At 35.0% G+C, this 20,811-nt stretch overlaps 1 protein-coding gene and 2 non-coding genes across 4 annotated transcripts; 1 reads left to right on the top strand and 2 right to left on the bottom strand.

Moving 5' to 3' along the window:
- Positions 1-1,884: 1,884 nt before the first annotated feature.
- LOC144657152 (uncharacterized) lies at positions 1,885-4,863 on the bottom strand. 2 transcript variants are annotated; one of them, XM_078517459.1, is made up of 3 exons: positions 4,767-4,862; positions 4,192-4,260; positions 1,885-3,413 (listed from the first exon to the last, which is right to left on the bottom strand). In XM_078517459.1, the coding sequence occupies exons 1-3, from the start codon at positions 4,846-4,848 to the stop codon at positions 2,530-2,532; spliced, it is 1,035 nt and encodes a 344-aa protein (XP_078373585.1). In that variant the 5' UTR covers positions 4,849-4,862; the 3' UTR covers positions 1,885-2,529. The 2 variants fall into 2 exon arrangements, with proteins under 2 accessions (XP_078373585.1, XP_078373586.1); XM_078517460.1 differs by lacking the exon at positions 4,192-4,260 and having other exon boundaries at positions 4,767-4,863.
- A 7,434-nt stretch (positions 4,864-12,297) lies between these two features.
- Positions 12,298-12,379, top strand: Trnal-aag (transfer RNA leucine (anticodon AAG)). Its single transcript has one exon. It is a non-coding gene; the product is annotated as a tRNA-Leu (tRNA).
- An 8,158-nt stretch (positions 12,380-20,537) lies between these two features.
- Trnal-aag (transfer RNA leucine (anticodon AAG)) lies at positions 20,538-20,619 on the bottom strand. The gene has a single exon. It is a non-coding gene; the product is annotated as a tRNA-Leu (tRNA).
- Positions 20,620-20,811: the final 192 nt, after the last annotated feature.

The raw sequence follows: 20,811 nt of genomic DNA, 5'->3' as shown, positions 1-20,811 counted from the left end.
AAATCTGCTTCGCTCGGATCTCAGGGGTTCAAATATTTACATAAGGAGCAAATATAATTCTAAAAGAATTATATTTGATCATAAGTTTCTATAACCATTAAATAAAATTTAATGCTTATGAAACGCTTCGCTTGGTTACCAGGATTGGTTTCCATTTTTGTTTTCCATTTTTTGTTTTCCGCATTTGATCCCAATATTTGATTCCAATATTTGAATCCATTTTTGGCCCCATATTTTTGGAACCAGCACTGGTAGTAGTGATGTACTACATCTCTAGGGCAAAAAATTTTTTGCCCTAGAGTGTAGTACATTACTACTGACAGCCACCACTTTTTTACCACATAAGAGTAGAAAGATGTGTCGTTTATAGATTATTTTTGTTGTTAAAACCCTAACACACTCATCTTTATTTTTTAAGCATATCTGTTCGTCTAATACCAAAACATCTCGGGATCAAACAAGTAAACAATTATATAAAGCAAATAATCGAAATATATGCTAAACATTTAAAAAATACCTTAATGTTTGTTAATTGCCAAGCTTCTCTGTATTTTTGTTTCCGCGAGAGTAAACCCTGCTATTAAATCAAGTGACGTCATTTAAACCGTTAAAAGAAAATCAAACTATATACTCCAGTGACAAAATAATGCCACCAAAACAATTCACTACAGATATTGAAACACTAGGAACCAAAATAATTGGTCTAAACACCTAAATTATGTCTTTTCGAGATAAAAAACTCTCTTTTGCGTCTTAAAAGGTGTGAATGTTTTTCGAAAATGTATGTTATTTGAAGTTCATTTATTTAACACCAACCTTTTTGGTTTGCCTGTTTGTATACCTTGAGTTGTTTGGAAAAACAAACAAACGAATCCTCAATGGCGCCGAATATAACAATTTAGTCTGCTTGACAGTCTCAGCGATAATATGGCTATAGGTAATAGAAAAAGCCAATGTCAGACTTCTACTGAATTACTTATTTTTCTCTCAAGGGCAGTATTCAGTGGCAGTATAAAACAAATATTAGAAGTATGTCCACCTCTTCCGGAATCGCGAGCACCTACAGCCCAGCCCAGGCACACTTTAGACAACGGAACTCGAAAGATGTTATAACTAAATAGTGTGTTTTCGAATCTTTGGTAAAATGTTAATACAGCGCGTCTCCGTTCAGGACAGACTATAAAAGATCGCTATACAAGACAGTGTTTGTTTGAATTCGGTAGACGAAAACGTTAACTGTTCATTCCTTTGCACGTGTTTCATTTATTTTGTGAAGCAATTATCAGTTTCCTTTTTTTTTGGCTTTTTGTCAACTGTTTCGCAAACAGTTCTTCGAGCAAAAGAGTGGCCACTTTAATGTTGGGCCTCTATACTAATTAGTTTTCAATTAAGCTCCATTATGTATATTGACAACTTGAACAGTAAGAATTGTAAACAAGCTGAAATAGTTTGCTGCGGTAGCTACTTTAAATTCAGCATGTTTTTTTAACAGATTGACAGATTTTCAGCTAGCTGGTGATAACTATTTCAGTTCTTAAACAAGAAATTGCTGGGTATTGGCCAAAAAAAAATCAAGTTCAAGCGAAGTGTTTTCCAACCAAGTCAAAGGCTAAAGCTTATAACATTTACCTTTTTATAAAGAAAATAATCAATACAATACATATTGTTTTGCAGGTAAAGCAATCATTTCACTCATCACGATGAAAGAATTTGGTCAAATCTTCGACAACAAAGTTAGGAATTAGCAGCGCGCAACTTCAACGATTACCCATGTTGCAGAATATACAGACCGGAATCGAATAACGTCGTATTTATAGACCGCCGGTGTATAAGATTGCTACGTAAAGGGGAGAGAAATATTACGAAAAAGGCATAACACTGGAAGACAAAATACTAGTTTTTTAATAGCGACTTGAACAATTGGGTATTGAATTTGGGAGCATAGGCAAAATGTAAATCTCTGAAATGCAAACTTTAGGGCTGTTCGCGCCAAATTTGCAACGGAAATCTGTCTAATCTTCATACTCTGTTAATACATCCAGAACCGCGACACTTAATGCAGTCAGATTTGTTTTATCGCTTCACCTATAACCTTAGTGAAAAAGAAGATTAGTACATCGTATAGAGTTAAGACAGTTTTATTTCTGTGGTAACTAAACATTTCCCTTAAACTGATTGAAAAAAATAAAGCACAATTAATTTTAAATGATATACCAATGGCAGATACTTTTTTCTTGTTATTAGGGCGGTATATGGGGATATGAACGTTACAGCTCGCCATCTAATAATAATAATAATCTGCTGTTATAATCTGCTGTTATTACAAACACATCATATTAAATTTCAAGAATGGAACTTATACGTTCTCGGACGTCGACCTTTAAAAAATTATTCTCCGACTTAATCCAAGTTAAAATATGCAGCAAAATCGTTAATATCAATAGCAAGCTTCACTGACAAAAATGACCCATTTTGGCATATCTGCACTACTCCAATAACCCATTTACATTAACATAATAATAGTGCCAACTAGAAAATTAAGCCAAATAAAAAGCAAGTTATTACTATGCTAAGACATTTAAAAGCAAGTCCTGCACTGGATGTAAATCCACCAGATGTAAGTGTTTCGCCTGCTTCGGCGCTTTGCGCGTCCCTTTTTTCTTTATTCATGTCATCATGATAATCTTTGCCATATTTATTTCCGTATTTATCGAAATCATCATCCTTATCGTCATCATCATCATCTTCGTAGTCGTCGTCGTCATCGTCATCGTCATCGTCATCGTCATCGTCATCGTCATCATCATCGTCATCGTCATCGTCATCGTCGTCGTCATCGTCGTCGTCATCGTTGTCGTCGTCATCATCATCGTCATTGTCATCGTCTTTGTCATCGTCATCGTCATCGTCATCATCATCTTTGTAGTCGTCGTCATCGTCGTCGCCATCGTCACCGTCGTCGTCATTATCCTTGTCATAATCTTTATCCTCTTCGTCTTTGTCATCATAATCGTAGTCATTACCATCATCCTCATCATTCTTGTTACTCTTATAATCATCACCATCGTCATCATCATCGTCCTTGTCATAATCGTAATCTTTTTCTTTGACAGTGTCTCCACTATCATCGTTGTCATTGCGATTCTCGTTATCCTTATCTTCTTTTTCATCACCTTTTTCTTTGACGTCGTCTTCTTCATCGCCGTTATAATCTTTGGCTTCCTTATCGTAATCTTTAGCATGTCCATCCACTTTTTCATTTTCTATGTCACCGTCTTCGACACTTCTGTCGCCATTATCTTTGTCAAAGTTGCCCTCTATGTGACTATATTTTTCCTCTTTGTCTTTATTATAGTCACTCCCGTCGTCATCTTGTTTTTCATTTCTTTGGTCTCCATCATTATCGCCATGCTCTGAAGAATTTACATTTTGAGAGAACTTTAGCATTGGAAATAGCAAAGTTATTATACGCGATAGTTGCTGATAACTAACCCTTTATCTGGATGGGCTTTTTCCCCATGTTTACAAGACCAAGTCCAGATCAGGCATTATTAAGTTTACTGACCATAAACTTTGGAATCAGAGGTCAGTTAATAATAAAAATAATAAACATTTTATAGCGCCTATTCAGGCCTGCCCTAGGCGCTTTACAAATACTGCATGTTAAAAAAACATCACTAAAATCACAATATAATAAAATCGATAAAAATACGTTAAAATTAGCTAAAATAAATCTTAAAAAATAAAAATGTGCATTAAAAGTAATAAAAAGTAAAAATCGCTAAGAGTAATAAGTTTTTTTAAAAAAAATAAGTTTTGAGTTTTGATTAAAAAGAACTTAAATTGTCACATGAGCGGATAAAAAGAGGTAGACTGTTCCAGAGTTCAGGCGACGAAACAGCAAAAGCTCGAGACCCATACGACTTAAGGTGGAATTTTACAGCGTTAAGGCGTGAAAAGTGTGATGATCGGAGGGTTCTTGAAGGTTGGTAGTGCGTTAACAAATCAGTTGAGACAATAATGACAGTAGCGTCTTCCTGAACAACTATTTTCCTTGATATTAAACATTAAAAATAAGAATTGCAACCACTCTTAATAAAAATATTGAAATGTCTTTGACGTTTCTTCCACCAGCTATTTCTTTTTCATCAATGTCACTGCCTTTATATTCACCCCCCTGGTTTGATTCACCTTCTTCACTTTTGTCTTTGTCCAGTTCATTTTTAGACCAAACGTTTTCATCACTCCCTCCCACTTTATCTATTTATGAGACCAAACATAAAGAACATTATAAATTCACTGGGAGTGCATATTTATGAGCACGTTAGTCAAGCCCAAACGGAAAAGGGCGTTGTTTTTACTTAAAGGCTTTAAAACACAGGGTTTGAAGGATTCCAGGTGTTCTAATCAGCTTATTATAAAGCACTGCAGCTACAGTAAAGTTTTATTATCCTAACTGACAAATTAAAGATCTTTCATGTATAGACGATTATAGGCAGCTTATTACAAAGCACTGTAACTGCAGCAATTTTTTTTAATCATATCTGACAAATTGAAGGTTTTTTCATATATAAACGATTAATGGCAGTGTTGTCACAAAAAGTAATAGGTAGTAATATCATCATACACATCAGAGCATAGCTTCCTGACATCTACTTGAAGAAATTGAAAGTAAAACTGATAAATTGCTCATCTTCCCATCAACAATAAGCATCAGCAACAATATAATCAATGCAACCTTAGAGCAAAAGCACGAAAAATCTCACCATCTGTCTCTAGCAAAGGGAAACTCCAAAGCGGTCTCCAAAGTGCCACAAGACAAAGGAGAAGAAAAGTCTTTGAAGTCATTTTACTCAGAAGTTTTACTGTCCTCAGTTCTTCGCAGATCTACTAAAACGGTGTCAGTGTTTAAACGGTTGGGTTTTAAGTAGCTTTACAACATTGAAACCCAAGATATTGTCATGCTTTTAAAAGTGTCACTGCGAAAGGGACTGGTTATTTTAGGAATAAGGCGGATATCTTTTTGATATCACGGCAGCGAATAATGTGACTACTTAGCAGCACTTTTAGCACTTCATAAAAGAACCATATAGAGGTTGAAAGGGACAATTAACAACGCATAAATTTTTTGTTGTCTCCCCCCTTCGTAAATTTTTTTAGTCAATAAATTTTATGTTCAAAGGCTATATTATTACTTATGTATTGCCCTGTCTCCACGAAAACAGTTGTTAAGGTGTCTAAAACATGTCTTTCAATACAATATATATGTTATTGTTGTGATATTTATTCCACTCGTTTCCATGGCGTAACAAATTGAATTCTTGTGGCATTATCCACAGACCATCTGTTGACTTAAATACTGCAGAAAAAAATTAATACACTGAGAGGAAAACTTTTATCCTTTAGGGCTGCGTAAGTCTACAAAGAAAAAAGTGAATGGTATTGATCGCCACAACTGACAAGTTTACCTCATCTGGAGCCTTGTTTTCCCCGTTTTCAACCTAAGCTTAAATGAATATCGTAGATGTTCCTTTAGAGTAACATTAGAAATGATATAACAATTGCCTATGAATACAAAACTTAATTCATCGTTGGTTACTTAGATTACTGAGATACTCTTCCTATAATCATAGGTATGGTCTAAATAACTGTTATTAACATTACGAGTAAAATCATTGTAGAAATGAAAACAACCAATAAATTCATTGCTCTCCATCTCCGCCTTCGAAATTTAAAATAAGTGGTTAGAATTTGTCAAAAGTCATTTTGCAATTTTCAGTTTTCATGTTAACAGATCTATGCTAACATAGTACGCTACCAAGGCATGTCTCACGGTGAAGGGAAACAACGTAGAATAAAGGTGGTTTTTACTGGATCCAATGCAGCGTTAGAATTGAAACTTGCCTCCCCGAAATACTGATGTACTGGGTCTTAAAACCAATGACTTGACACCCAGATCTACATGACAAGTTTGACACTAGTTGTAATTAAAAATCCTCCACCTTTTGTCGCTTCAATTTTTTTGGTAGCCAAGCCGTAACAAAGGTATTCAGCAGATTTGTCTCGTAGCGCTATGGTGAATTATCATCAGGTATCAGAAATTAGGGGTATATAAATTAAACCCATGTGTAACTGCAAAGTTATACTACTGACCTACAAGGGATTTAGAGAAAGTCAAGAAATACTTTTCTTAAAACGGTCTCTGAAAAAAATGAATCAAATTTGGTCAAGGGATTCTTTTAAAAAAAAAGAATAATAACATAAAAGCTTTCTCAAAGTCTGAAAAAAAAATCAAATAACTGCAGGTGGGGTGGTAGAAAAAAGACAACAACTTTTTCTAGTCTTTTCTTTTTATAATGCTTTTTTATAATAATTAATCGTCATCCGGTAGCGTCGCAGAGGGGTCTTAGGTGCTGGTTTTAGACACCAGTCCGCTGCCATTTGTTATATATTTTATGCCCTTATGACTGGGCAGAAAACGTTTATTGTACGTTTTGTTTCAGCTGGGATCGAAATATTTTTTAAAAAGAAATTAATTAAAATTCATTTCTTTTTTATCCCACGGGCTATATATAACAAGCAAACCTTGTAGGCAGGTGATTATCATAAGAAAGTGAAAATAATGGTACTTTCTTTCAAGATTATATACTTTTTTAATTTACCCAGGTATAAGGAACATTGAAATTCGTCCAAAGGATTACAATATCATCTCCAAGATCTGCAGGACTTTGCTCTTTTTAATCGGGCGTGGCCGATTTATAATTTACCCTTTGGTCGTCCTAGACGATAGTCTCCTGCCGGCCAAAAACGACGGAGATAGCCTGGGCCAATCGGTTTCATTTCAGTTTTGACAGTAAATCGTTGTAGGCACACTGGGTCGACTTTTGGGCTAATCTGCAATCTGGTTCTCTTCTTTGCTTCGGCGAGAGGACAGAGAAAAAAAGCTTAAGGGGTAAAGTACTAATAATCACCATTGTAAAACTGTAGTTGCTTTGACAAGTTGAAGCTATTCTTGTAAATAAAAGGGGTAACGTCATTCATGTCACGCAATGTTTTTGTGGGAAACTTTGAAACTAGACGCTTTGCTAGTTTCTACAAATAGCAGTGTGATCTGGCGGTACATTTTTTTGAGGCGGACTCCACTTTAAAACTATTTTTTATAAATTTAGCAGGAAGTGTGTCGATTTTCATTTCCGCACACTACAGTTGGGCGTCAAAGTCGCCTGTCACAAAGAGTAGAATGTTTGCACAACATGTTTTGATCATATTTTAGATTTGCCTGGTGACGTTAGTAAGGCACTTCTCAAGACGTCAGCAAAACATTGGCAATGTACAGTGTTGGTGTGAACTTGAATGGAATTTTTTTTATGAGATCGGTAAAGCTATCGAATGAAAAGATGACTTGAAAATGAAAACTTCGAATAATTATAATTAAATACCAATTGAATTTTAGATGAGAAATTCCGGAAGTGACATCTGTGTCCAAAATAGGAATTTTTGTACAACTTAAAGTTCCGAAAAAAAAGACCACATGTTTTTATAAATAAGAGAAAAAATAAAAAAAAAAAAAAAACAAAGTGTTTTTAAAAAAAAAAAAATTAAAAAAAAATTGTAAAAAAAAAAAAAAAAAAAATATTTAAAATAAAAAAAAAAAAAAAACCAAAAAAAAAAATTTTTTTTTTTTTTATTTTTTTTTTTTTTTTTTTTTTTTATTTTTTAAGGGTTTTTCAAAAAAAAAAAATTTTTTTTTAAATTTAAAACAAAAAAAATTCAAAAAATTTTTTATCCATTTTTCCCAAAAATAAAAAAAAATTGGGAAAAAAAAAAAAAAAATAAAAAAAAAAAAAAAACAAATAAAAAAAAAAATTTAAAAATTTATTTTGGCCATTTGACAAAAAAGGATTTTCAAAACCCAAAAAACGCGTATCTTGTCTGTCTCTAACGATTTTGCTCCGGTTTCGTATACGTAATTGGACTACATGCTGTCCAATTTGGAAATAATTTGATGAAGAAAATTCCGAGGGCAGCCAAAATTGGACGAGGCCGTAGGCTGAGTCCAATTTGGCTGTCAGAGGAATTTTTTAATCTAATTATTTCCAAATTGGACAAGCATGTAGTCCGGTTACATATTAATTATATAGCTTGTAGTCAGTCAATCCAGCATAAACAATAAACTTATGTCCAGAACGGGAAAAGCATTCAACAATAGTAGGCATAACACAGCACATGCAACTCACTCAAAGCATTGTCTTCACAAATCAAACTTAAACAAAACATTACAATTTGAGCTTCCCCTTTCGCTCTCGGTCCCTCTCATGTCGTACAGTTCCGGGCGTCCCCCACTCCTTTCCACTATCTCGTTCGTACTTCATCGCCGTCTTTTCTTTTCGAATTTCAGCAAAAAAAAAAAACGACAAAAAATTGCATCTAGCTCATGGCTATGAATATCTGACAGAATAAACAGATTTCTTTCTTCGCTTCGCTGCACTTACGTTCACCAAAGTTTTGTACTATTTGAGTTGTTTCGCTCTTGTTTTTTGCTTCTCAGTTTAGCTAGCTCCTCTTCTGACAACGTAGAAAATTTCTCTTTGTTGTTACTATTGCTGAAAAGCTCATAAAGAATGGAAAAACGTAGCAAACTTGCCTCTGCATTCCGCCATTGTCGACTAACAATGCGACAAGTTTACAGGGCTGACGCTATGCTTTGTGCTAATTGGCTAATATCCGTCACATGTTGTTTTTTATTCGATTTGATTGGCTGAGACAAAACTGTCCAATTTTTCTTAAATTGGACAGTTTGTGCATTTTTCCTGAAAGTCCTTATTGAAACTATCCAAATTTAATCCCAAATTGGACAGTTCTCAGAAATTAAGGGAAAATAGCTGCGCTGACAATATAGGATTTACTGACAGCTATATAATTAGAACGAGCTAATTTTTCAACATGATACCATGGTAGTGGGCAGAAGTCGGTTCGTTCTGAATTTTTAAATACGGTATACAAGTTACAGACCCTCTGTACAGTAAAAAACGTTTTGGGAACAAACCATTGTGAACTTATTTTCTATGTTGATCAGTAAAAATCCTTAGTACGACATGGGGTTTGTTATCAAGTTCGTTAGTACGTTAATACTGCAAGGTGTATAACCTCAGAGAATTACTATCAAGTGTGTTTTGTTTTATTAGCGGTTTATACTCTAAGGTCTTGGTATGGGAGATCAAAATTAAGGCAAATTTCTGTTATTATCTGATTGCTTGGCACAGATTAGTACGATACTGAATTGGTTAGGAAATGTAAACAAACATTAAATTGAATGATAGTAGAAAGGGAGGGACAGGGGGTGAAAGGCTAAGGAGATGGAAAGGGAGGGAGAATTAAAATCCATGCTTGGTTATATCACGCAACCTTTGACTTCTGTTGTTTTCTCGGGTTCTACCTGAATTTGAATGGAACTTTAAGAGATTTAAAGAAGGGATTGAAGAAAAGAATGGAAACACCTCCAAACAGTTGACCCCCTCGCAAGAGCACATAGGGTTGTCAGGAGACTGTTTGGTGTCCGTCCACCAATTTTTAACTTCACATTCAAATTTAAAAATCACATTAAATCTCCAATAATTTATTTCTTATTTGCCTAAATTTTACTAATCCTTTGAGAAAAACTATCGCCTCCCAGACATCCCCCAAAATCGTCCAAAAATTAACAAAATACTGCAAAACAAATATATATGGGATAAGTAAAGCTTTTTTGGATTCCTTGAAACGCGGCTGAAATGGTTTTCAGTGTTTTCCAGCCCTTATACTTTGGGTCAGTACTTCTATTCTTCACCAGTTGCTATTACAGTAATGGTATGAAACAAATACCTAATCATTGGTCAATAAGTTGTGATCATTTTCTTGACAATAGTAGTTACCTGATTAGGAGTTGTATACTGTTCCATTAAAGTGTAAGGGCTGGAATATACTGAAATGCGTCAGCCACCTAAATCGTTGGAAAAATTGGTCTTCAGGTAAAAACCCCGCCTTTATTAAGTATTGCGAAAAGGCTGCACTTTGCTAAGTGTTACAAATTTATATTTTCTAGATGTCTAGTTCAATCGTTTATTTGTATTGTGCGAAATATATTTTTATAAATTGAGACCATTATGTCATTAAGTAATAATGCAATCTTGATCGAATCTTGAAAACATTCCAGATTTTCATTATTAAATAGAAACACGAAAAATTCAAATTTGGGAAAACAAGCCTGTCAAAATGACGTTGCCATGGCGATTTCAAGTTACTGGCACAATAACTTATCCTACCAAATTATTGCGAGATAAATTTTAGATAAACGCGCAAAGTTTGGCAGCGTTTGGTTGAATCTTGAAAAAGTTGTAAGCGTCCAAAGTCAGCGCGGGCCTAAAAAGCCCCCCCCCCCCCCCGGGCTGAATAGGTTTAAGTGACTGTTTTTCCAGTGATTTTCGCTGTACTGTACCCTGCCTTTCAAGTCAAAACAGATAGCTAATTATTAAGCGCCCGATCTTAAGCTTCTCAAGCTTCTCAAGCTTCTTGTTCAAGAAAAGAAAAGTAATGAAATCCAGTAATAGAGCGCAACAAAGCTAACGAACAAGTATTTTTGGAACCGAGCAAAGTTCATTATATTGCGATTACGCTGCATCAGAAGCCCATATGGGTTTCTGGCTTTCTTTAACTAATCTCAAGAAGAGATATCCCTGTCGCTTTCTTGATAGCAGAAAATGTATCCAAACGAATGTATACTCGCTCAAAATTAATCGAGTGGTTAATGGTTAAAAGTGAAAGAAATCTAGTAATAAACCACAACTTTTTTTTTATTTTAACTTCACGAACAATTTGTTTTGTAACCAAGTAAAGTTCATTATATTGCAATTACGCTGAATTTAATTTATTTATAAAAATAAGAATACCCCAGTCATAGTCTTTAAAGAAGTAAATATATGAAAAAGGAAGTTTATGGCTCCAAAAATAAACCAGTGCGTTTAAAACAGTGACAGAAATGTAATATCTCATAATCATTCCAGAACAGCTGTGATATATCGCAGAAATGAGTAACCCATTTAAAAGTACCACTTGAAAAGTTAGCACTAGATACAATAATACTGTTCAAGCCCCTTTTTTACCCACATTAATTATATTTAAACTGTGCAGAATTTTATTTTAGAATATGTCTAGGCCTAAAGTACGTCATTCGCTAGATCCTCGCAACCAGCCAAATAGTTATCGCAACAATATCAAATATCTTATAGATCGGCTGGTTCGGTACTTATTAAGAATAACTCTACGATGAACGTAGAGTTATTCTTAATAATTATCGAACCAGCCGATCTATTTCTTTTTCTTTTCATTTTTTTTAAAGATATTTGATATTGTTGCGATAACTATTTGGCTTGTTGCGAGGATCTAGCAAATGACCTACTTTAGGCCTATTTTACGAACTTTTGTACCGAGATCACATTTCAAAATTGAAAATGTAAACAAAAAGGGTAATCATAGCCGTGAAATAACTTAACTTTTTGTCTGAAATGCATGTTAATCTGTTGACAAACCTAAATTTTATAGTTTCCTTGGAAACAAGTTAGGAATGGACCATTACAAGAACAAATACTAGTTTTGCGTTCAATTGAAAGTTTTTCATATGACTGTGTTGCTCAGTCGTTTGCTCACCATTATTACCAAAGGGATGTCCATTATACACACAGTATTTGGATAAATAAACCTCAAAAGAGGTATAAATACTTTCCAAAAACGTTGGAAAAGCTTTATTATCCGTTCCTTTTCTGTAGTTATGGAGGCAACAAAGTCTGGATCTGAAGACATTGTCGCAAAAAATTATAATATACGTGTAACTTCGGGCGATATATTTTTTTTGCATGTTACATTTTGGAAGAGGCAAGACCACTGAGATCTACATGTTTGGAGTTCAGGACAAACAAGCAACTACATTTGACAATTTTTCCCCGAAATAAAAAAATTGACATGTAGTTGTATATTTGCAACACTTATAAAATGTTTCGGTCTTTGCTGTCTTAATGCCTTAATTCATACTCCATTACTTGTATTAGTAGCCAAACTGTAACACAATGTATCTAGCAGAATGTGTCAGTTAAATTTGGTCAAGAGATTTTTTGTTAAAAAGAAAAAGAAAACAAAAGCGTTTCCGGAGTCTCACAAGTAAAAATCACAAAATGCAATTAACTGCAGGTGGAATGGCAGAAAACAGATGACAACTTATTCTGGTCGTTTCTTTTTTATAATGCCTATTTAGAATAATATTCATCTGGTAGCGTGGCCGAGTGGTCTAAGGCGCTGGTTTAAGGCACCAGTCTCTTCGGAGGCGTGGGTTCGAATCCCACCGCTGCCATTACTTTTAGGCCAATATTCACTACATTAATAATATTTATATGTTTTTTTTTTCATCAACGCCGCTCAGTAGTTCTCTCGCGTGTACATGTACGATAAAGCTACAGCTTTCAGCAGTCAAGTTTTAAGTTTTACATTGTATAAATAGAATGGAGAAGGGCATCTTTTTTTTTCCTTTTCATGTTACCGGCAACTTTGTAGACGGTCCATTTGCTTTAAGGGTATTTTTTGTTTTTAAAGAGTAGATGAAAGATTAGTGGTAAAGTTTGAATTTATGCAGCACGATTATTTTTCAAGAAAAGAAAACCTGTAATATAACGAACAGCAATGTTTCTTTAAATATGAACATTTCATAAAGAACATCCGATATATCGAAACAAGTTTTGAAACCGAGCAACGTTCATTATATTGAGATTAAACTTTATATATTTTTTTGATTTTAGAATATTCTAGTCGTTTTTTTTTTATCAGGAAAACAAATAAAAAGGACATATAAGGGTCCGGGTAATTTTGAAGGATCAGAAAAACTATTATTCGCGAATTAAATCGGTTAATTTAATTTATAATTATTTAAGAACAGTTGTGATATCGCAAAAATTAAACTATTCATTTTTTAAGTACCACTTGAAAAGTTAGCACTGAATACAATTATAAGGTTTTCTATCCCTTTTTACCGTAATTAACTATATTTCAACGGTGCAGAATTTTATTCTATGGATATGACTTTTATTCTAGAATTAATCTTAATATCAAGCCAACCTATTTCTATTTGGGAAAATATGTTTTTTGTAAATTTTGTATGATCCAAAAGGCAACTTAGCTGTTACTAAAACTAACAATAACTATTTTCAAATTCAAAACGGAAAACATACACATGTATTTAAACTGTTAAGCCATTTAAATTACGCTTTTAGTTTTTCGTGGCATTTCTGCCTGAATTTAACAGTTGCTCTGCCTTAGTTCTACTACATGAGCTAAACTACGGGTAGGTAACAAGCCTGATTATTATTCTAGCATTTTTTGTAACACTTTCTTAGAAAAACATAAATCAACGTATTAGGGTATATCGATAAATTACAAACGAAACTAGTGAAATGTTCAAAACTTCCTTTGGACAATTATTGGTCAGGAAAAATATAAACGAATTGTTTAACGTTAATCTTAATCTGTAATTGCTGATTGTCCTTACAACAATAGGTTTTTCTGTTCGCTAAAACGTGTTGCATTCTTAATGGCCCAGTTTAAATTACTTGCTTTAAATTTGCTTTTTGATTGATTATTGATTTCTTCACAACTAAACAAATAATGTGAGGCAATATTTACGCCTCATTTTATTCAAAATGTAAAACGACAAAACTAACGATGCTTTCCTACTTCGCCTAGCGACCGTTTGTTTTCACGTAATTTTACTTGACGGTATTTTTATTTCCTAAGGTGCATTTATTCCACTTCGATTGTGAAGAGAATATTAATATCCCGGTTTGCAATATTTTAAGGCTTTTCTGAATGCACCACCGATTAAAATAATATTACAATTTTTATTTTTATGTTCTAATTTATTTGAACCGCTTTTCTGCTAAATTATTGAAATACAAGTAATATCAGGAAACAACGAAATAATTGTTTCAAAACAGAAACAGCAAGTTGCTTAGAAACAAGAAACTGTCAGGAAAGGGATTACTTGGAAACAATACGGTAGTAAAAACACGAAAAAATAATACTCGACTTCAATCAGTGTCCTAGAATGTATCGGTCTTTTTTTTCGAGCTGAACGGGAATTAATTTCTGTTTTTATTTTAAATAAAATCCACCAGACTTATGGTTTGTATAGTTTAAAAACTGCCAATCATTATCACTTCACTCTTGTAAGTTAAATTCAACCTTAATGAATTAGATTATAGTACACATCCAAAGAAGGGAAATATCCAAGACCCAATGACACCCAAGAATGCTTTTAAGAAACAATTGCCCAACGCCGTAGCAGGTGAGACAGGTTTGGGTACCATCCACTCATTGTACTTTGTATCATAGCCGGGTTAAAAGAACGACATTTTTAATGATAATTTACAACTGTTATAATTCTACACAAATTACCTTTTGCTCATCGATATAGAGCAACAAAACAATCGATATTCATTACAACTCTGTACCTGGATCTTAAGCTTTTGTTAGCAGCAAAATAATAGCAAAAAAACAATTCTAAAGGTGGGTGAGACTACATTTTACACATTCAAAGAAACGTAAATGCGATCATTTAAAGCCTAACGAACCAGTTCAAAATTGTTTTGTTACAACTTAAAAGCAAAAATATTATACGCCGCTTTAGAATTTCAAATTTCAAGTGCGTTTCGTCTTATTTTTTTCAACACAGTTATAATTTATTGACTCCACCCTGGTTTACAGAAAAAAAATATGAAAGCTATGCTTACATGTAAAATGCCAAAAAAAATGGCACGATTTAGTACTGAGATTTCCCACCAGAATTTCACACTTATAATACTTCACTTAGTTCTGTTTTTGTTTCTTCAGAGTTTTCCAAACAACAACGTTTGAAATAGAAACATTAACTACAATTTTAAAAATGCAAGTGGTCAGATATTTGCAAGTTATGTTATTTACTGTATAAAAGCGAACATACGTGAGACATTTTAAAAGATTGTGATTGGCAGCTAGGTTATTGGACGATTTATTTTTCCGGATTTAGGAAGGTGCTATAGACCCTATGCATATATGGCGGCTGTTAATTTTCGGCTCCCAGAAGAATCATTTGTCAACAAATTTAAATTACTCTAACTTAAAGATAAAGTCAAAGTAAATTAGTGTATAAATTTTAAAGGCTATACTTTTATCTAATTGGAAGTTACAAGGACATTTATATTGCCAAAAACATGAAAACGAGACTAGGCTGGCCAGGGTGACTTTTTCCATACAAATCTCTTAAATTTGAATGAGTCATAACTTTGCAGCCATTTAACCCAAAATACTGAAACTTCTTAGAATAGCAAAATATTTCATTTATATTTAAGTGCCACCATCAGCGTTTTAAGAAACTTGACACCAATTTTCAAGTTTTCAGAAATGACTTTTCTGTTACAGAAACACGTAACACTGATTGCTAACAAGTATTGTTTTACAACAAGTGAAACAAAAAGATCAAAGTGCAATACACATACACAGCTAGACTATTAATTTTTTTCCTTACTATAGATGCCAACTTGAAGCCACATAACTGAAAGCTAGTTTTTTTTAACTTAACAACTAAACTAAAGCCATCTTCAGGTTATAGTTCAGTTTGTAAACTGAGAGGAATCACCATAACAACTAACTGGGATTTTCTCAGCAATGTTAACTATGAAGTCCAACCAAACTGTTTACAGTCTCCTTGGAAACGGGTTAGGGACGAAGGATGGAAGTATTCAGCGAATACAATCCTTAAAATCAAGATGTCCTTGATTTGATGCAAGTAGTCAAGTGTAAAAAAATCTGCTTTGCTACAAATGGTAGAAATTTAAATGAATTTGAGGCAGAAATTTACTCGTTTGGAGTTTGCCATTTAAATGTTTCTAAAATTACAGTAAATACTCTCGATAATATTAAAGCTTCTCATCTCTTTCCAAAAGAACACTTTAGATTCGCCCAAGTACTCAGACCAAACCGAACAATATCTTGAATTTCTTTGTTTCTATAATTAGTTAGGCCTACTCAAGGAAACTATATAAATTACGACGTGAAGGACGGAAACTTCATTACAGCGATCTAGCCTTCTGAGACTGCATCACCGAACTAAAAAATGGCTGCAAAGACGTTCTTTCTACTTTGTCTTGTGGCTATGTTGATACCGCTTTGGAGTTTTCCTTTGTCAAAGCCAGATGGTAAGGCATCATTATAACTTAAACTTATCTATTGACCATTTCGTTTACTAACCGTGTTACAACTCCATTTTAATTTAAAATTATTCCTTCCATAATTGTCAACGTGAGCAGTGTTATTCGTTTCTCCGTGTACTGAATTAGAGCTGCCAAATTTGATTTCACAGACGCTTACAATATATCGTTACTTCCTGAGGTTTTTATTTTCTATTTCTTTTCGACTTTTTTTTACATTTACCTTGGAAGGTAGGAAAGTGATATGTTTTCAAACGGTTAAAGAGCTCACGAATGAATAAAGGTAACTGCGTGATCATGATTGCAGAAACAAAGGATTAAGCCTTGTTGATGGAGTTCAACAATTTGTATTTACTTACGAAGTAATCTCAGAAGAAATCCCATGTAGCATAATAAAATTTTCCTTTACAGAAGTAAATAAAGGTGATGAAAATCCTTCCAAAGGCGCATTGATTGACGATGGATTTAAAGACGTCCATGACACTAGTGTTGACGCTATTATAGAGGAATACTTGAAAACTGGTGAGATATTTAAGTATTTGCTCCATAAACAAGCTAATCAACCCAATACTTACTTTCATTGTTATATTGATGAGGTTTCAAAACTGAAACGAATCGGAGACCAGTCAATTTTGTTTAGTGCAGTATTCGTTTAGTAGAATTTAATACCGGCTATACAAGTTTACTAGTCATTCGTGATGTTATTGTTCCTTTCGATCTAATTCTGTGCTTTTTGTTTAGTCAGCTTATTTGGTTCTTAACATGGTATACAGAGTTATGCTATTCTTCTTTGATCGAAAAAACGTAGCTCATGTACCTTCAACTTGATATGCGCGCAGTGCCTACATAATTATATTAAGATTTCCGTAACTATAAAAGATAGATAGATAAACTTGTTAATTAAAATATTATACATTGCAGTCGTAAGACCAAATTACGTACAATTTGTAAAAATTACAATAAAAAAGGGTTAAATTTTTTAAACAATAATTACAATTGTCTTTTAATTATAATTGATAACTAAGGCAATCAATCAGAAATGTTGCCTTAAAATGGTCAAATCGCGAGAAACTAGTTAAACAATGAAAGGATCCAATTGCAATTTTTCCACTCCTCGCTGGTCTTGTTATGGATCATAGATATGGGACTAATCCAACCACGCGAATTGCCTTAGGCACATTTATTTAAATTAAAGTTGTTACGAAATATTCACTCAACAGAAAAAGACGAAAAGAAAGAAGACGATCACATAGAGCATGAAAAAGAAGACGACAAAGACAATGACAAAGCTGATAATAAAGATGATGACAGGAACAGTGAAGATGACTCGGGTGATGACTCCGGCGATGACTCGGGTGATGACTCAGGCGATGACTCAGGCGATGACTCCGGTGATGGCTCCGGTGATGACTCGGGTGATGACTCCGGCGATGACTCGGGTGATGACTCAGTTGATGACTCGGGTGATGACTCGGGCGATTACTCGGGTGATGACTCCGGCGATGACTCGGGTGATGACTCGGGTGATGACTCCGGCGATGACTCGGGTGATGACTCAGGTGATGACTCGGGTGATGACTCGGGTGATGACTCAGGCGATGACTCGGGCGATGGCTCGGGTGATGACTCAGGCGATGGCTCAGGTGATACTCGGGCGATGACTCGGGTGATGACTCAGGCGATGGCTCAGGTGATGACTCAGGCGACGATTCAGGCGATGACTCGGGCGATGGCTCGGGTGATGACTCGGGCGATGGCTCGGGTGATGACTCAGGCGATGACTCAGGCGATGGCTCAGGTGATGACTCAGGCGACGATTCAGGCGATGACTCGGGCGATGACTCAGGCGATGACTCAGGCGATGACTCGGGTGATGACTCAGGCGACGATTCAGGCGATGAATCGGGCGATGACTCGGGTGATGACTCAGGCGACGATTCAGGCGATGACTCGGGCGATGACTCAGGTGATGACTCAGGCGACGATTCAGGCGATGACTCGGGCGATGACTCAGGCGATGACTCGGTCGATGACTCGGGTGATGACTCAGGCGACGATTTAGGCGATGACTCGGGCGATGACTCGGGTGATGACTCAGGGGACGATTCAGGCGATGACTCGGGCGATGACTCGGGTGATGACTCGGGTGATGATTCGGTTGATGGCTCGAGTGATGACTTGGGTGATGACTCAGGCGATGACTCGGGTGATGACAAAGACAATGACAAAGACGATGACAAAGACGACGACAAAGACGATGACAAAGACGAGGACACAAAGACGAGACAAAGACGATGACAAAGACGATGACAAAGACGACGACAAAGACGACGACAAAGACGATGACAAAGACGACGACAAAGACAAAGACAAGGAGGGTGATGCTGGCTCGGGTGACGACTCCGGCGATGATATAGACAATGCATCGGGAGATGACTCAGACAGTTGCTCAGGCGATTTCGACGGTGACAGTGATAATGACGATGACAATGAAAGCCATGACAAAAACGATGATGATGATGATGATGATGATGACGATGATGATAAAAAGAGTTATTCTGACAGAAAAGAAGAAGAAGATGATGTAGATGTTGACAAAAAGAGTTATTCTGACAGAAAAGAAGGCAGCTTCCGAGACAGGAAAAAGGAAATAAAAGGCTGTAAAAGAGGAAAAACGCGAGGTGCAGAAAGCCACGATTTCCTTACGTCTGGCGGGTACACATATATTGGAGGATTTGCTTGTGTTTGTGTGAGCGTTTTTATCTGCTTGTTACTGGACGTTATCTATTAGGTCAACGGCATTATTTTATTATTTTTTATGGCTAATGTGTGTAATTAAGGCTTTAAAATAAAACTTGTTATCTGGCTTTTTTATGCGGTATACATTTAAAGATACTTTAGAATGTATGGTTTTCCAGATAAGCATGATTCGTATTTAAGAAGACAAGCGAGTAGGATTTGTTATATTTTAATCAGGCTCAAACCATGGTGTGACTGTCGCTTTCTTCTTGGTGACACGTGCTGATTGGGGGGGAAGGGGGGGGGTTGGACTTAAAATAATTAAACAAACACAAAAAAAAAAAAAAAAAGAAAAAAAAAAAAAATAAAAATATTTCACAAAAAAAAAGGGATAAGATATAGGGAGAATGAGGAAAAAAAAAAAGAAAAAAAAATAAAAAAAGTTTTTTAAGGCATCATAACAAATTGCTACCGAAGAAATATAAACTTTAAGGAATGAAAAAAAGTTTCAATAAATGAGATACTTTTTGAAAGCTGTGTTTTACTTCTTTGTTTAACATGCAGATCATTTATATATAATACTCCTAAATGTGGATAAACAACATTAAAAACTCTGCTCTCAATTTGACTATGTCTAAGTTCCGTCCTTTTCCCAAAAGGGGGCATTTTATCCACCTTTAAGAGCAACTGCAAGTTACTCGCGATTTTTCTACATAGAGCTCATTACTTTTCCAAGCAAGAAAAAGCGTCGATCAAACAAAAGAGGATGATTTTCTTAACGAGGCTTTTTTCGCCTATAAATTCTCCCCTTAATGGGCGTGCTAAGATCATTTGTTTACACAAAATGTCATGAAAATGTCATGAGAAAACACCAAAGGAGAAACGAAAACCCAAAAAATAAACAAGGGTGGTTTCGACTGATGAAGAATAAGACAGACTATGAACGACAAACTTGAACAAGTTTGGCCTAGGTTTGTTATAAATTACCATCCACTCTCAACGAGTGTTTCTGGCCATGGATGGAAAGGCTCAAAATGAATTTTAACTTGAAAATGTTAGGCTGTAAAAGCAGTCTCCAGCTAGAAAAAATGTGATAGATATCAATAATAATAATACGGGCCTACAACCACATATTTTTCCGTTCTACATTATATTCACTTTACCGCTGTGCCAGACTTCCCAAAAAATACCGCCTACTTAACGACTATGTCGAACATAAATTCAAGCGCTAAGAAATAAGGACTTTCATTTTTTCAAAATAAGAAGTATAGATGCAAACAGCCGAGCGAATTTTACGTTTGATTCCACATCTACAAAGATGCCAGATAGGATCTCAATGGCAGAGCCACAAAAATAAAATAACAAAATTTGGAGGCCCCTTTCTGCAGCAAGGCTTATGGGCTAATTGATCTTGTCTATATAATCTACCTCAGAATTTATTATTATAAAGACGTTGAAACTCAAGATATTGATTTTTTTTTTCTTAGAGATACTCTTTGTGACCGAAAAATATTTAAAACTTATAAAAGGAATGTCTGGCAGCGGTGGGATTCGAACCCACGCCTCCGAAGAGACTGGTGCCTTAAACCAGCGCCTTAGACCACTCGGCCACGCTACCATATTTGAAAGTTAGTTTTTGAAGCTCTTATTTTAATCCCGTTTGGCGGCAGCGTTTGAAACCAACAAGCACTTGCATTAAGTTTTCTTACTTAATAATTGTTGTACCAAAACAAATAGCTACATCACCCACAGTTGTCGTATTTCTCATTGTATATTTATTATTTTTTTATTGATAATCTGTTTATTGTTT

This window comes from Oculina patagonica, chromosome 6, assembly GCF_052425735.1.
Source record: "Oculina patagonica isolate OP01 chromosome 6, crgOcupat, whole genome shotgun sequence".
NCBI lineage: Eukaryota > Metazoa > Cnidaria > Anthozoa > Scleractinia > Oculinidae > Oculina > Oculina patagonica.
This window is presented reverse-complemented; position numbering and strand designations above follow the sequence as displayed.